This window comes from Lynx canadensis, chromosome C2 (assembly GCF_007474595.2).
Source record: "Lynx canadensis isolate LIC74 chromosome C2, mLynCan4.pri.v2, whole genome shotgun sequence".
Lineage (NCBI taxonomy): Eukaryota > Metazoa > Chordata > Mammalia > Carnivora > Felidae > Lynx > Lynx canadensis.
Window position 1 is genome coordinate 111,061,428 of NC_044311.2, and position 18,625 is coordinate 111,080,052.

The 18,625-nt window shown below is 36.9% G+C and overlaps 1 protein-coding gene across 2 annotated transcripts in view; it reads right to left on the bottom strand.

The window, feature by feature from the left end:
* Window positions 1–2,601: 2,601 nt before the first annotated feature.
* The window catches only part of CMSS1 (cms1 ribosomal small subunit homolog), a 390,723-nt gene continuing 374,699 nt past the window's right edge, over window positions 2,602–18,625 (bottom strand). For both annotated transcript variants that reach the window (XM_030328388.1, XM_030328389.1), the window contains exons 4-10: window positions 17,945–18,074; window positions 14,447–14,506; window positions 13,273–13,375; window positions 10,067–10,127; window positions 9,545–9,632; window positions 4,287–4,375; window positions 2,602–2,897 (exon numbers count right to left, since the gene is read on the bottom strand). In XM_030328388.1, coding sequence (XP_030184248.1) covers window positions 2,814–2,897; window positions 4,287–4,375; window positions 9,545–9,632; window positions 10,067–10,127; window positions 13,273–13,375; window positions 14,447–14,506; window positions 17,945–18,074 — 615 coding nt within the window. In that variant the 3' untranslated portion in view covers window positions 2,602–2,813. The remainder of the gene's footprint in view (window positions 2,898–4,286; window positions 4,376–9,544; window positions 9,633–10,066; window positions 10,128–13,272; window positions 13,376–14,446; window positions 14,507–17,944; window positions 18,075–18,625) is intronic.

Consider the following 18,625-nt stretch of genomic DNA (forward strand, 5'->3'; position numbering starts at 1 on the left):
TGGATTTATCTTTAAGAACTTGCCTAAAGTCTTGGAGATTAATACAAAAAATAATAGGGCTATCAGGTTTTTTACAAACATGGCTGCCTCTCACATAAATATAAACTAAGTTGGAAAAATGCTCTCAAATTACAGCTAGCTTTGCTATTTGTGATAATGACGAAGAGGGAAGGAAACAGGGATTGTGGAACACAGATGTCTAATCTCAATAACTGCCAATTTTTTCATCCATAAGAAAGACTCAGGTAGAAAACGTACATAAAAGTATCTAAACTTCTCCCAAGCATGTGCTTTGGAGTAGCTCAAATGAGGCAAGAGAAAGAAAGAGGAACATAGATAATCGGTTAAATGTTCAATATTGCCATACAGTAGAATTTGTTTGGTTTGGGGTTTTTCTCATTTATCAGAAATCTCCTAACATCATTTTTATTAGGCTGTTAATAATTACTTCCTCTTCTTTAAGATGTATTTAAGATACAGAATTAGAATTAAAAAAAATGAGTTTCTAATCTTCCTTTTTAAATTAGCATTAGGCAGAGAAGCCATGCTGGACTATTTTTATATTACAGAAAGCAACAACTTTGGCAGGTGTAGCTAGTTGAAAAGAATACAAAATAAATGCAAATGCTTACACTAGGCGTGTAAAAGTCAGAGTCAAAACTTCCCACTTGCAAACTGGGAGAAGCATAATACCAGTGGGAACTTCTCAGCAAGTCACTTGAATCTGACTTGGAGATGGTGAAGAATATGGCTGCCAGTATCAGCCTTGTGTGAGAAGATGGCAGCAAACACTTAACTAATTCATATCTACCATTTATTTCACTAAGTATACATGGTCAAGAACTTGGGTTTAAAAGGCAGTAACGGCCTACAAGATTAGATTATATGTGCATGGTTGGCGTAGAAAATAATCAGGTCTGTCTGCCATCTACGTACTTGGTCCAACATTGGGTGGGATTATACTACAGAGATAATACCTAGCAAATGGGTCATCACAGTATCAAATCTGTAAGAACAGAATTTTTTAGACTTTTTATAAAATAACAAAACCAAACTAACCAAAACCCCAAACCAAAAAACCTTTACATTAGTATATAGTCAGGGCTCTCCAGAGAAACAGAATTAATCAGAGGTATATAAAGAGATTTTGTTACAAGGAATTGGCTCACATGTTATGGAGGAGGCTGGCAAACCTGAACTCTGTAGAACTGATGTCTCAGGTTGAGTCTAAAGGCCAAAAGGTGGTGTAGAACCAGGTGCTGAGGTCCCAGTTTGAAGGCTATCTAGCAGGAATAGCTGATGTTTCAGTTGGAATCAGAATTCTCTCTTCTTGGAGGTGGGGGTGGTTTGTGGGGGTGTGTGGGAGGTGGACAGGTCTATTTAGGCTTTCAACCGACAGGATGAGGCCCACCTACAGTAAGGAGGGCAATCTGCTTTACTCAAGCCCACTCATTTAAATGTTAATCTCTTCCAAAAACACCCTCACAGAAACACTCAGAATAATATTTGATCAACTGTTTGGGCATCCTATGGCCCAGTCAAGTTGACACATAACATTAACCATCACAGTAGTAAGTGAACACATATCTGGGACAATGTTCTTGAAATAGCCAGATCTTACCTTATGGGAACTTTTTATTAATTTATTTAAATTCAAGTTAAGTAACATACAATGTAGTATTGGTTTCAGGAGTAGAACCCAGTGATTCATCTACAGGCACTTTTAGATTTACATATTTTTCTTCTAAATAAACCTACTCCAAGCATACAAATATACTTCATATACTCTGCTTTTCAAATTTCTAGAACTGGGTTCCTTAACGTCAGTAACTTTCTTAACTGATTAGTATTTTGGGCCAGATATTTCTTTATTGTGGGGCTGTCCTGTAGGATGGTAGAATGTTGAGCAGTATCCTTGGCTTGTACCTGCTTAATGCCAGTCATAACTCCCCCACTATATGCTAGAAGTTTCCCCCCAGTTGTGACATCCAAACATGTCTCCAGACAGTGCAAATGGCCCTGGGGGGGAAAAATGCCCTGGCTGAGACACACATTTCTAGATTGATATGGATATGACAATTTGTTAGCAGCTGTTATACTGTGGTATCATCAGACATTTCAGACAGTGATTTTTTTTTAAGCCCTTGCTTTCAGTTCTCTTTAACTGCTACGCAGATAGCTTCCCCAGGCATTACAGACATTTTCTGTAAATCTGAAATTATTTTAAAATAAAAAGTTAAAAAATAATTAAGACAATTGTAGTTACACTGTTGTCTCTCATACGTTTGCAAAATGCCACAAAAACACTTCCAGCTCTTTCAACCACTACTGCGGCCACCCTTCACACTGAGACCAGGCTTTAGTTTAGAAATCTGTTCCATGAGTACCATCAAATGGAATCCTCAACAGTCCTCAGAGACATCATTCCCATTTTGAGGCTGATGAAACTGAGGCTCAGAGAGGGAAGGGGCTTGTCTAAGGTTTGCCCAACTGCTCTTTCCCTGCTCCTGCACAGTAACATCAGAGCCCAGTGGGTGGAAAAAAAAAACTCAGTCTGCTCAAAAAAAAAAAAAAAAAAAAAAAAAAAAAAAAAAACACACACAAGCTGGTGATACTTTATTATACAGAGAGGTTGGCAAAGGACAGCTTCAGTTTTGTCAAAGAATCTCCATCAAAAATTTCTAGTGATTCATCTGGTGATGCAGTTAACATAATAAAACAATAGCTGATATTTACTGAGTGCTTGCAATATTCCAGAGCTATTAAACGAGATGCAAATCCCATAAAAACTGGAATTTTCATAGGACCCAGACTTAGAAAAGGCCCAGCTTCAAAGATTCTGACTTGCACAGACTGAGGACTCCCATTTCCAGAAGTTCAAAAACCTCCTTTCTTATCTAAAAGAGAAACAAGAGGGGGAAAAAGAGGTTAAGATCAAGAAAAGATAGTCTTGGTGAATAAATTCAACCATCTGGACATCCTGGTATTTAGATAGCTGTTATGGAGGGCAAGAATCCTAACCTGTGTTTTATTCAGAGTTGAAATATTTACTTAAGTAAAGGAAGAGATACTATATAAAACATCAGTTTCATTAAAGTGCCCTTTTGTTACCATTCAAAATAAAATCTCATTTAAAAAATCTTATACAAAGATGTTTCAAGGTACTCAAAGTATGCCTAGATTACACACATATTTCAATATAGGATAACTGACAAGAATGACATCAACATAATAAAAATAACTATGGATAAAAAGGTGTTTTTTTGACACAATTTCTTATAATTAGAAAACTCATGGTGGATTACTCAGATTTAATATTATAACTGAAATAATTAAATATGGCCTCATGTGCCTAACATCAAATTTGTTAAACTGGTTTTAAAAAAACCCAGTCAGTTCAGGGGACAGGATGTGTGTGTGTATAGGAAACTGAGAAAGTTGTCTTTTAACCTGTACTGATATCTGATATAACTCACTGATTAATCATAATCAGGTTTGGTCATTCTGGGGATATATATAGTTTTATGTGGTAAATTAATTCATTCAGCACATTTGGAGAATTAATTTCAAATTCTTTGATAGTTACTGCCATGATGGTTGGTGACTGGCAGTCATGTTAATTATTGCACAAACCCTTTTCTCTCCAACAGATACTTCTAAACATCAGGCTAGCTTGAAAAATTAGCTCCATGGTACACAGTAGGTGGAAAATCAATTTTTCATATTTTGATACTAGATTACTTTCATAAATATATAATAAGCTAATGCTTATGTGGCCACAAAGGCATTCAACCAGTTTTAATTCACTGAGACAGCAAAATAATTTCCCTACCCCAAACCAAAATAGCCCTCTATATTAAGTGAGTGAGGTTTTGGGTATGGGAGATGCAGGCCATGAGGCAAGTTTGTGCCCCCACTCCCTAGCGCATCTGTAAAGATGAAAGACAAAGATGACTATGTCTCTAAAGCAAGGCACACAAAAATATGCCAAGTCCTCCAGAGCTTCCTGTTTCTCAAAGGTACAGTACAGATGTGGTCCCCAGTGGGGCAGAAGCCATTGGTCATTTAATGAAGAAACAAAGCTGATTCCTACAAAAGATATGGAAAGGATACAGTTAGGTCTAAGGGGTGAGATGGACTTTGTAACTGCAGTTACTTCAGAGTTAAAAGACAGAAAGAATTTCAATGGCCAGAATTTTTGGCTCCCGATGTCAATGACTTTATTACCGTGTTTGAACTTAAGCTCAAGCTGAAGAAAAAAAGATTACAGGCTGGTTACACGGTACCTCGGGAATGTCCATCATCCTCCTCAACTTCTGATCTCTCCAGTTCCAGTCAAAAACCAGAAATTTTAAGGGGTTCAAATTAAGGCCACCTGAAAGAGACAGAGAGAGCGAGAGTTGCTACAGCAAAACCTTATGATAGAAGCTTATCCAAATGACTTTTTAGTCTCCAGGTTGCTTTTTCCCTCATTTGCTGTCCTCTCCCCCAGCAACTAATCTCTGCACACTAAGTGCAGCCCTTGCCTGATGGAAAACAAATGCAGAACTCGGAGATTGCTTTCCTTATAATCTTATCACTGATTCTGAGGGAAGCAGAGAAGCTGCTAAGCTCGTCAACTGCTCAAATCCTGGCAGAGAATCAATCCCAAGACTCTGTTTCATGAAGCCCCAGAGGGTGAAGTCTCATTCCTGACAAGAATTTGATAAGATGGATCCTGCAATCTAGGTGTGGCCTTTCAGAGGAATTGAATCCAATGGAGTCTGAATGACTCTGAGAAGGTGAATGGACAGAAGGATGAGGCTGGTGTTTGAGGTTTAATTTTAGGCAGAAAAGGAAGTAAATATGAATGGGTTCTATTCAAAGTGTGCTACCCTTTGAGAAGACTAGCAAACCACTTAAGGACTCCATTTCTGTCTTCCTATCTATCTAGAGACAATTATGGAATGTGGGGCCGGAGGGGACTTCAGCTATTGTCTGTTCCTCAGAGGTCTCAGAGTTGGTCACAGTTAGTTTTTCCCACTACCCCAAGCTGTTTCATGTGACATGTGGAAACATAACTGAAGCCTTCCTCTGCAGCACTTCCTCTCAACTCTTCTCTGTGATTATTTCAGTATTTCCCCTTCTGTCCAAAAGACTTTTTCATTCTTCTTATAATTATAATGACTCCTATTTAAATTTCCCTCTGCAAAATTAAAAATGATAAATTGAGAAGGACAATGGGTTGGTAGTCTACCCTTAAAAATAACTTACTGTTGGTGGGAGAGCAAACAGATAGTCTCTCAGGAAGGCACTAGAGCATTATATAATAGAAGCTTAAAATGCTTACTATTTGATAAAATAATTTTCTTTCTATGACATATCACTATAAAAACATCAGAAACTTAAATATAGTTAATGGGGCACCAGCATAGCTCTGTTGGTAGAGTATGTGACTCTTGATCTTGGGGTTTTAAGTATGAGCCCCACATTAGGTATAGAGATTACTTAAAAACAAAATCTTTTTTTTTAAAAAAGAAATAAATATAGTTACTTGCAAAGATGATCATTGCAGTATTTTTTATAATAGCAAAAATTTAGAAATAATCCAGGTATCCTATCTAATTACTAAAAAACAATATAACTTGGGGTTAATATCCAAAATATATAAAGAACTTATGCAAATCAGCAGCAAAAAACACCAATTAATCTGATTTAAAAATGGACAGAGGAAATGAATAGATACTTTTCCAATAAAGACATTCAAATGGCCAATAGGCACATGAAAAAAGTGCTCAACATCACTAATCATCAATCATATTATCAAAAACCCCCACAAGAAATAATAAGTGCTGGTGAGGATGTGGAGAAAAGGGACCTATTGTGCACTGTTGGTGGGAATGTAAATTGATACAGTCACTATGGAAAACAGCATGGAAGGACACTCAAGAAATTGAAAATAAAACTACCATATGATCCAGCAATTCTACTTCTGGGTATATATCCAAAAGAAATGAACTCACTATCTCAAAAAGGTATCTGCACCACTATGTTTATTGCAGCATTATTTACAATAGCCAAGACATGGAAACAACCCGTAGTATTCATCAACGAATGAATAAAGAAAATTCACACACACACACACACACACACACACACACACACACACAGGGGAATATTATTCAGCCATAAAAAGGAAGGAAATCCTGTCATTTATGACAACAGGAATGGACCTTGGGGGTATTATGTTAAGTGAAATAAGTCAGACAGAGGAAGACAAATACTGTATGATCTCACTTATATGTCAAATCTAAAAAACCTAACTCATACAGAACACATTGGTGGATGCCAAAGGGAGAGGGTGGGGAAAATGGATGAAGATGGTCAAAAGGTAAAAACTTCCAGTTGTAAAGTAAATAAGGTCTGGGGATGTAACGTACAGCACAGTGACTGTAGTTAATACTGTACTGTATATTTGAAAGGTGCTAAGACAGTAGATCTTAAGAGTTCTTATCACAAGAAAAAAATTTATAATTATTTGAGGTGATTGATGTTAACTAAATTTATTGTAGTAATCATTTCACTCTATATGTATAAAGTCATTCCATTGTACACACTGGACTAATACAATGTTATAGATTAATCATATCTCGATAAAACTGTAAAAACAAGTAGAATATTATGTACATATTATACAGCCATTAAAAATTAAAAATTAAAGGGGCACCTGGGGGGCTCAGTTTGTTGAGCGTCCAACCTCAGCTCAGGTCATGATCTCACAGCTCGTGAGTTTGAGCCCTGTGTCGGGCTCTGTGCTGACAGCTCAGAGCCTGGAGCCTGCTTCAGATTCTGTGTCTCCCTCTCTCTCTCTGCCCCTCTCCTACTCTCTGTGTTTCTATCTCAAAAACAAATAAAAACATTAAAAAAATTAAAAATTAAGACTATTTCATAATGAGGAAAGTCCTCATAAGATATGCTAAGTGGAAAAGGCAAGTTATAAAATTATGATATATAGCATGATCTCCACTTACAAAAATAAGTATATAAATGCATAGAAAAAAGACTAAAGGAAATATATTCAGTATTATCTAACAAGTGATTTTCTCTAAAGTGATATATTTTCTCTTCTGTGCTTTTTTGCATTTTTGAAAGGCTCTTATAGTCAGAAAATCTGCTTCATTATTAGATTAAAACAATATACTTCTGTCTATAATTGTACAGATTCCATGCCACGGGATATCTTTCGAAGTCTGGAAACTTTCCTTAATATATTCTACATATAAACATCTTAAGTCATAAACAGCTACATAAAACGAGTTATGTGCCATTGCTTTGTTACATTTCCAGTTTCTAGAGGGCTGGGATTGGTCTCTTTAAATGCTTTGTATGTAGCCTAACACCTGTGGATAATGAATATTAAATCATGCATCCAATCAGAATCAGAAGTAAAAGTTATTTTCATTAGTATTATAAAAAATCAATAGATCCTTAAATGATTTTTTCACCCCTTAAATGAAATAAGCTTTCACACTGAGTCCTCACTACTCTCCAGAAATCAAATCTCAACAATCTGTATGTAGAGTTTCGTTTTCTCTTTCTCCCTCTCCCTCTCTCTTTTAAATATGGAGAAGAGTGGCCCTATTGCATGGGGTTCCTGGTGACATACAGACAACCATCTGGATTCGAGGTGGGGGAGTGAGGTGAATCTTTGGCTAAGAGCTGTGCGAGAGGCAGGGTCCATCCCTGGACCCTCCTGCTGCCCAACCAATCTCTCCCAACTGTCTCACAGGTAGGCTATGAGTGCCTCTCATCTGTTCCTTCACTACAATGCCCTCCTATGTCCACAAGACAAAAATCCAAACTCTTCAACCTAGTGTTCAAAGTCCTCCCTCCACAATCTGACTTCCTTTCGAGTTCAATCACCAGCTACTAAAGCCCACAAAGTTTCCAACCAAGAAAGTTATTCTCTTTAATGAAAATAATAACTAGCATTTATTGAGTCCTTAGGGTGTGAAATTCTTTATTGGCACTTTGTTATCATATCAATCCCAGGAGGAAGATACTATCACTATCCCTCATCTGAATACAGAAAAAGACTTAGAGAGGTTAAGTAACTTGCCAAGGTCACAGAGCTGGTCAATTGCTGGATGTGCGATTTGACTCTGAAGGTCTGAATCCATGAGAGCTTAACACTGTATCTCAGTCATGTGTATCTGCCTGCCCTCTTCTGATTCAGTGATTCTCCTATTCCTGTTTTTCTCACATTTCCATACTTCAAAGATCCTATTTTAATCCTCCTTATACTTCAAAGATCAGTTAAAGACCCTTTTCTCTGTAAAGCCTTCCATACAGATTCAGCCTCCATAATAATCTATTTCCACTCTTATAGGACTTGGAGGTGCTCATTTGGCCTTGGCATTTAGTGCCTCATTTTGTCAATCTCATTCTATGTATATTTATCTTTTCAAGGATCAGGAGCTCTTTGAGGGGGAAAGCCTCTAGAGCTAGGAACGCCTAGACTAAGAGACTGTGGGACAGCCACTTAATCCTTCAGAGCTTCAGAGTTTTCTCTTCTATGAAAAAAAAAAAAGCTAGCGTGCAAGGGTGCCATGAATATTTACTGAGAAACATAGGAGTGTGTGGCATAGCACCAGTGCAAGTAGGAACTCAAAAACTGTTCCTTGTCTGGGGTTGCCAAGTCTGTCACTTCTTTGTAATTGCACAGACCTTTGTACCTAGTGGGTTCATTTAACCCTGGATGATTTTCATCTGGAAAGAAACACTAGTATTTTAAGCTTTTGTTTGCTTCTTGGCAAATGACCATCTCTATATTAGTTATTACATTGATGAACATATTACTTTTAGATATATTAAAAAATCTAGGAATAGTTCCAATTGTAACAGAGTTCTATTAGTATATTAAATAAGTAATTTGGAAGTGAGTATTGAAAAGAAATCTTTAATCAGTCTGGCAGGTAAAACAGGTAATAAGATCATCAGCAGATTAACAAGTTTTAGGCTACTGACTTTGAGAGAGCCAACAAATTATAAAAACCCAGCGGTGGATGTTGTCTGGAATACTTTCTGGGTAAAATATTAAAAGAGAAATGAATTTGGGAGAAACACTCTAGAATACCCGTATTTCATCCATAGAAACCTCATTTTAGTTTCAACATGTTTTATATATAAGCCCTCAACTGAAATGGAAGTCTTGGGGAACCAAGATTCAATTAATTAAGAGAGAAATAATCAACTCACCTAGCTCTACAAATTCTAGAGGTTGCAAACTGGTGGAAATGAATTGTGGATCCACTAACCTGCTTAAAGCAAGTGGAATCTGAATGTGTGTAGGTGGGCACATGTACTGAAGTTTGCCACAATCCTTACCATTCCCTACTGCTTCACACCTGCCTGCTAGCTCTACCGACACAAAGCTAAGTTTCCAACTCCCCAATCAACACAGAAGTCTGGTTTCATTATATCACAAATGTGGTTTCCTAAACTCACATGGGGGGTAAGGCAAACTCCCAGTACTAAGTAGGCATATCAGCGCCTCTTTTCATACCTTGTTTAATGAGTTCTTTAATCCTTCCTGGAGTTCCTACACCCAGGTGCACAACACGCTTCTCCAGCAACTTTACCTGCTCCTGGACCTATTTATTGCAAGACAGAAGAGAGGAAAGAAGAGTCTTTAGAAAGTGCAAATCATAGGCCAATTTAGAGCACTTTATCCAAAAGTTAAGGAAGTAAAAAAGCAAATGGGCTACCCTTGTTTAGGCTCAACATTCAGGGCAATGAAAGTTAAAGTCAAGATAGAAAAGCATTGCCCTATAAAACCGGGGAATCTTCAGAGAATGCAGGGGTCAGATCTCAGCGTCTGTAGAAAAATCTTGGCACACAGAGGAGTTGTGACTGTTGTGGGGGCAGGTGGGCATGCAGAAGCAGGGAATGCAAAGAACACCAGAATAGTTGTTAAATATGTTATATAAGAACAAAGAAAATATCAGCTAAGGAGATAAGAAAAAGCTGGGAGTGGCCTTTAAGGATAACTTACATCGCCCATCAGGAACCACAGGCCCTTGCTTACCTTTATGTGTTTTGCAAATAATTTCATAACTTTGCTGTCTCCTCTGAATGCTGTCATCGACCTAATGAAAAAAAAAAACACATTATTGCCTAAGAAAACTTACCCATTGCAGGCCACTTTGACTACTAAAGTATTATGTTTTGCTTTATTCAAAAGAATATGGCATTTCTGTGTTTAACTATGAGCACATGCATGTGTGTCTGTGTGTGTGTGTACACAAAAAAATTCCGAGATTTTCAAGTCAGCCCCACTCTGGAAGGAAAGTGAGGAAGTTTTTTATTCAGGATGTATCTGGGTTGCTTCTAACTCTCATACACAAGGTTAGCTTTACTTAGGTTTCCTTGATAATTGAAAAATATGGATCTGCCCTTCACTTGTTAATACAGAATGTTTATATTTCAGGTCCCTGGCAGAGAATTTACCTTTAAACTCTGCAGTATAGTTCTCATTCAAAATTTAGTTGCAACAAATATCATAGAACAGTGATCTCAGACTGTGCTCTGTGGAGCCCAAGGGCATCTAACAAAAGGCTGTATGTGGCTGCTGTGGCAGATTGCTGGGAATGAGCTGGCAGGGAGGAGAAGGCTTATCTTTCAATCAGAGCAGCCCCCCCACCTTCTACTTTGCAGAGAGAAACTTTCGGCAAAATTTTACATGTGGAAATGCTTCTGGTATCAACGGGTATAAAAGTATAAAAGAACGATCTTTTAATTGATGTTTGGTAATAGACCTAACAAGGGAATACTGCTCAGCAATATTATTTTCCTTTATATATCATGATTATGTTTTGAAAAATATTATTGACCAGTAGGAATACATGAGTTTGCAAGATAGTGAATTATGCTATACACGTTCTGTTGTGCTTGATTTTTACTCACACGTAAGCTTTCTCCATGGCAAGGTTAACTAGGAAGACAGTTTAGGGGACACATTTAATGTTAATTCATGGTCCTCAAGAGAACAGATATTCTTAGAAAAGCTAGAATTATTCACCATTAGTCTTTATGAATAGGGCTTGTTGTGCTAGCTCAGAAATCACTTTTTGCAAATCACCTAACCTTGAAGTATATCATAGTATTACGAACGACACAGAAGAACACAGGATTGGCAAATGACGTGTGACAACATAGTGCTTTTATGCCCTTCAGAAAAGTATTTATGTGCAGTAAAAGCTCAAATCAATTTGACGGTTTGTTTTTAGGAGGTCATCTCCAGGCCAACCTCTTTTGCCATCAACGTCTGAATCTGAAATGAATTCTGTGGTGGTAGTTTTTAGAACACTGAAAAGTCAGTATGAACTAATATGATTTCAGAACCAGCAAGTACTGCCCCAGAAGCAGGTGGAGTCTTGAAGATCAATTGTGTTTAGAGCAGATATGTCACAAGAAACACTTGTTTTATTGAGAGGGTGTGTGATGCAAGTTAATGTGTGTGTCTTGTGGGGAAAGGAGAATTGGAAGAATTTAAAAACTACTTTTCTAAATTCATAATCAGATTAGTTCATTTAGAAAAATAGATGCTAAATATCTACTGAGCGTCTACATTTGCACCTCACTTTATTTTTCTCCAGGACTTGGATTTTCCTTTGTTTTATCTCCTGTCAAAGTCTGGTACAGAGCCTGGCCCTGGAAGAGGGCTAGTCCCAGTAAACCCCTTTTAACTCTGATGGCTCTTTTCCGAAAGCTCAATGTTACCACCGATCCAGTGGAAGGAAGCCTTTTTGTTTTTTCTACGAGAATGCAGTAAATGAAAAGGTATGTGAAAGCACTTAGTAAAGCACTGACAAATTATCTTTAAAACATAATTTTTATATATAAATTTTCAGCCCATTTGGAATTTATCTTGGTATGAGAGGCGAGATATGGATCCAAAGTTACTTTTCCAGATGGCTACGTAGTTGTTCCAACACCATTTATTAAATAATCCATCTTTCCTTACTGATTTGTCACCTTTGCCACACGCTACATTTTCAAATGCATACGGGCCTGTTTCTAAACTTCCAATTATGTTCCACTGGTCTGATTTATCACGCATATGCCAGTTTCATACTGTTTTGATTAGTGAGACTCTGTAATATATATCCATTGGTAATCTGATAGATACTATAGGCATAGTATCCTCTCACTAATATTCTTTATCAGAATTTCCCCAGCTCTTTTTTATTCTGTATTTTCTCTTATGAACTTAGAACTATAGCTTATCTTTAAACTTTGAACTTTAGCTTATCTAGCTAAAAAAACAATTCTATTGCAGTTTCACTGGGAATCTGTGAAATCTGTAGATCAGTCTATGTAACACAGACATCTTTATAACATCAACTCTTCCTATTCAACAATATAGTATACCCTTTTGTCTGTTCCAGATCTTCTGAGTGGCTTGTGTAATATTTTCTTGATATAGATTTTGGTAAGCTTATTCTCTGGTGCTCCATTCTTGTTATTATTTTTTTATTTTATTAAAAAAATTTTTTTGATGTTTACATATTTTTGAGACAGAGAGAGAGAGACAGACAGACAGAATATGAGCAGGGGAGGAGGAAAGAGAGAGGGAGACACAGAACCCGAAGCAGGCTCCGGTCTCTGAGCTGTCAACACAGAGCCCCACACAGCTTGAACTTGTGAATCGTGAGATGATGACCTGAACTGAAGTCAGACGCTTAACCAACTGAGCCACCCAGGCGCCCCTCTTGTTATTATTTTAAATTAGGTCTTTTTTTCCATTATTTCTTCCAACTGGTTATTGCTCGTATTATTTCCTTGCTTTGACTCTTGCCCTCTACAATGCGTGTTCTCCACAAAGCAGCCAAAGTGATCCTTTAGAATGATTATTCAGATCATGTGACTCCCCTGCTCAAAATCTTTCAGTAACATTGCGTCCCAGCGCCTTTTGTGCTTCCTGTTCACTCTGTCTGGAATGCTCTTCTTCCAGACATCTGCTTGGCTTTCTCCTTCACTTTGTTCGTGTCTCTGCTCAAATGTCATTCTCCTTGGAAAAGCCTCCTGTGACAACACTTTTAAAAGTAGCCCCCCACTCCCTTCTATCCCTTCGCTATGCTTTATTTTGTCTTATATAACTTGACACTACCTGACATTATGATGTATATTTATTTGTTCATTGTTACGTCTCTAGCATACAGAGCATATCAGCTTGACATGTATCAGTTATTCAAAAACACATTTATGAAATGAATGGGTGAAGCATCCAACCTAATAAGCTCCAGGGCCCGGAGGGCAGAGCTGCAGATGATCAGCATCAGGACCGATTTCTTCTCATTATGATTTTTCCGAAGTTTTACCCACTTAGGGCAGACTGAAAAAAGACCATTAGAAAAATATTACTCTAAATACAACAAAATAGGGCCCCCAAAGTTGCGTATTCTCCAATTATTCTTTGTTAGTATTTAATTAAAGTAAAATATAATGAGTACCATGTAGATTCTGTTATCTGGTTATTCTAGATATTAGATTAAAATGAAAAATCATTAACTTATAACACAAAGCACACAATATGCCAAGTTAGCTAAATATGATTAGCGAAATGTTAAATCTTTATATCTAAACTATTTCATTGTAAGCCACAAATAGATGACTACCTAATATGAATAATCTAGCTTATTACTGGCTATCCACAATACATGTTGAAAAGATGAAATTAGATTGTGCAATAGCCATGATCTGAGTTCTGAGCATGTGAACAGAATTTCACAATTTCACAGCTAGAATAGACATCACATGTCCAACTTCCTTATCTTTCAGATAACAAAATCAAGTCCCAGAGGAATACACAGTGACTTGTCCCAGGTCAAACAGCAGGGGCCTGGTACTAGAATACCAAGTACTGGAATACCAAGTATTCTCTGGATTCCTAGATCAATACTAATATTAATTTATTATAAACCAAAAATGAGACCAAAACCCACATTCTCAAAGCCAGAGAAAAACAAGAATAAACATAAATAAACAGAAATTAGTACCAAGATGGACGTTAAGAGAAACCTCTATTTCAAATCCATTTTAGGTAGAAAGTTTTGCTTTTAAAGGTAGTTTTAGAAGTTTTTAAAGAGATGGATCTTGAGCACCTAGGTGGTTCAGTCATTAAGCATCTGACTTTGGCTCAGATCATGATCTCATGGCTAATGAGTTCGAGTCCCACATTGGGTGAGCTCAAGCCCCACTTCAGATAAAACATGAGCCCCACTTCAGGTGGGCCCTGCTTCTCTTTCTTTCTCTGCCCCTCATAGGATTCTCTCTCTCTCTCTCTCTCTCTGCCTCCCAGTCATGCCCTCTCTCTCTCTTTCTCTCAAAAAGAGAAGTAATGAAGTATTTAATGAAGTAATAACAACTTGGTGAGTAACTTAAAAGAAAATCATAGTTTACTTACTTTCTTTTAGGTATGATGAAAGACTATGAGTCAAATCATTGGCCTTGAGGAAACAGGAGTCTAGAATATGACAGACATGCTTTGTAGAGGATTTTGCCAACACACACATGATCAAAACAGATTAAATGAATAAGGATGTACAACATTAGTGAAGGGGGGCTCATTATATATTTTAAAGTGTTGTCCAGTATTTAAAACAACAGCAGCAACAAGAACAAGTAAACTTTAACCTTTAAACTTTAACCTTTAAGCCATAATTTCTTAGAGTAGTGAAACAGACTAATGAAGTATGTTTATTTTTCAAATCTATGGAATAAGCAATACACAAAGGTAAAGGGGAAATAGCTAACACATCTATGTAGAGATGCTCAAACTCACTAGTCATCATAGAAGTGCCTATTAGTGCAATGAAATAATACTTTACACACACATTAGAATGGGAATTCTTAGATGGATAATACCAAGTATTGTCAAGGATGTAGGGTGATAAAACTCTTGTGAAATGTAGGTGGAGGTATAAACTGGTAATAGCTATTCTGGAAAGTACTAAAATTAAGTTGTATACACCCTATGACCCCATGATCATATTCCTGAGTAAATGATGGAAAGAAATTCTTATGCGGTCTATAAAGGGACATACACAAGTATATTTCTCCTAGCATTGTGATAGCATTTGTGATAGTGGGGAGCACAAGGCAACCCAGGTGTCTGTATCTAAGAAAATGGATGACCAATATGTGGTAGATAAAATCACTGGAATACTATGTGGCATTTAGAAGCAATGAACTTGATGTACATAAAGCCAGATAGGCATATCTCAAAAAAGGTCTCAGTGAGAAAAAAAACAAAATGAGAAGTTCAGCACATCATTTGGATAAATTGTAAAATGAACACACATACAATGACATGACATTTTACAAGCATATATACACATTTAAAAACATATTAACACATTAGACTGAATGCTATGGGGAATGTAAAAAGGAGTGTGGATTGGGGAAGAGTGGGAATAATGCATCAAAATACAACACAGCACCACAGTAAAAGACAATATAACACTTAAATAAAATATAGGGGTCTTGCTCAACCAAGGACTATCATGGTCTAGCAATTATGTAGTATTATTAACTCTGTACCTGAGATGTATAAATAAAAAAGGAAAATCATGTTTATCATTTTAATTCTTTCTACAGGAAAAAGGTTTTCGGTAAACACTGAAGAGTGCCAAGGAGTAAACTATTACTTAATTAAATGACATTTATATTGTGACCCAGCATATATAACTCATATTATGTAATTAACTTCAAAGATATTGCTTCCTATACAACTGTATAGCCTTTCATGGTCTTTAAAACTGTAATTTCCCAAGCCTGGATATGATCAGACTCACCCTAAGAGCTTTATAAAAGATATAGATTCCTGGGATGGACTCCTTTTGTTAGTAAGTCAGAATTCCTTGGGAGTGGGCTTGGGGATTTGCTTTTTAAGTTCTTGGGTGATTCAGTTGCTGCTAGCCTACAGGCATTTAGCACTGATCTAAACCACACTGCAGCCCTCAGGAAGTCAGCTGAGTTAACTCCAAGAGATTCCTGCCTCGAAACTAATTAAGTGCCCATGTGTATGACATTTGCAATGTACAGCGAACAATATTAATTGAAAAGACATGTTCCTGCCCTACAGACACAAATAACCTCAAATCAAAACCCTTAGACACTCAGCAAACAAATAGGAACAATCCTTTATGATCTATATCCACTTATATTTATGCCCCTGACTGGAGCCTGTTCCAAATAACCCACAGTGTGTCCCTCCTTTTACCTATCGTGGACTTCCTCTCTGTCCTTGGTCGCATAAGTGTACCTACTGGGATCTTTTCCCCTGAACATTCTTACAATGCCTTATTCACTGTGTCTCAGAATGGCCTAATTGCTTAACTGAAAATAAAAACCTGTTCTTTTTATCTATAAAAGTATTTTTAACATTTTCCTTCCTTCCTAAACCGAGCCATGGCCACACATTCTTGCTTAACTACACAACTGAACTGTAATATAGCAATAATATAATGTAAACTCACTATGCAACTCAAATGACTCTTAAAGGTTTCTTCTGACCTCTGATTCTCTACAATACTAGAAAACTAAGATTTATGATGTTCCATAAGTATACAGAGTAGCAGTGACCCCACTATCTCACAAATTCTTCTGAAGTTGAAGGTATACTCTAACAAAGAACTATAAGGAAAAAGACCATTGAGGCAAACTTCAGTTAAGCTTGGAAAGGAGGCTTTGTTATAACACTTGGTACCTGCGAAACAGCAGTCAGGACGTAGCTCTCCTCAAAAGAACTATACCCAGAGAGAAGTGGTTTCTAACTGCTGTTGGAGCCGTTGGGGTTTTGTGGGTCTAAAACTCCAGATCTCCCTCATGTGGAAATGCACTCCTTAAATTCCCTAAAGCGTATTCCTTTTGGAAAAGAGACAGGGGGCACTCCTGTCTCTAAATTCAATGTGCATTTTGTTTTCAAAAGCACATCACAAAGGAATTATAAAAATTCAGGGCACAGGAAGTTTTTCAGCTTCTTAAGTCTCTAGAAAGCATAAAGTTGTAATGGAAAAGGGAAATCAAGCTACCCTTGACCTTTTCCAATAGCAGTAATTAGATGTCCCTAGTAATCTAAAAATAGCTCATCTGAAACAGTGGCACCCAAACCTTGTGTGATTTTTATAACATCTCTTTTCTTTAATCTCCACCCAAAAGAGTTCCAGGATGTATCAGAAATTTCTAAATTAATTAAAATTAGTTGTTTCAAGAATTCTGCAATATCTTTAATTTAATTATAAATATTCTAAGGCAGTAGATCTCAAACAACAGTAGAGAATCAACTTGGGTGAGGGGTCAGCTTTGCTAAAAATGCAGAATTTTATCCCTATCTTTAGATAGTTTGCTTGAAAGTCTGGCCTGGAACCCAAAACACTACCATAAACACAAAACTGTAACTAGAAATCTGTGATAAGAACAACAACAACAAAACTAAAAGCTTACTGAAGCTAAAGTTCTTGTCTATAAAAGATGAGTAAATTAATGTTTCATATCTATACTTTTAAATATGTGCTTTATCTTTATTTTAATTTAACTTCTATACCCAGTAGGGATTCTTACTCCTTGAAGAATGCTAAAAAAATGCACACTCAACAGTAGCCTTTTGAAAAAAATGCAATTACAAATCTTTCTATTAGATTGAACAAATGCCATTTAGCATCTTAATAAAGGAACCATTCAACAGTTAAAACTATTAGGTTGAGGAAAGGATTATTAGCATGTGGAAAATACATCAAATTCAATGGCTGAGATGTAGCCATGAACCTTTTTGCTCCTCCTCATCAGGAAAATTGATATCAATAACACTGAGTCTTGCTACATGACTAACCTCAGAACAGTACAGAAAAAAAAAAAAAAAAAAAAAATAGAAGGGAAAAAAACCAAACAAGTCTGGCTGTACCTGGTAGGTTTAGTTCCTCTAACTCAATCACTGAGCGATTGCTGCTGTAATAGTCCTTCATCAGCTTCTGTAGGTCTTCAGGAGTCCCTGGTTTTGGCTCCGATTTTGCAAGAACATCAGTAATCTTCTTCTAAGACATGAGAAGGAAGAAAGAAAGAAAACCCCAGGAAGAGAGATTTTAAAATGGCATTAGCTTAGAATAGGTTGATTCCTCTGGTATTTAAACTGCACATAAATTTTGGTGAAAGCTGAGTATGAATGTGAGTTCTAATAAATACGCTTGAAAAAACTTAATACTTTTTGTATGTAACTACTGCTTTCAAAAATGAATGGGCGATCTAAAAGGCTCCTTGTAGTTCTTGGTCTATGGCTTCCAGGAGAACTGAAATTTCTGTGGGAGTCTCCATAATAGGGCTCTATTATTTTCTATCACAAGTCAAGAAATCTTGTTGCTGTGGAAATTTCTCTTTAATCTTTAGGTGATTTTTATTCCTGGGAGAGAAGAGTTTTGAGAATTTTTTGCTAACCTGATTTTTAAGGCCCCGAGTCTCCATTTGGATTTCTGGGATTAAAGTAAAACCTACAGGGGTAATCTGAGCATTGGAGCCCACTGCAAAGGGGGACTTTAGACTCTGAATCCTCAAGTCTTGGGAGAGAATCTTGAAGTGGCCCCACGAAAAG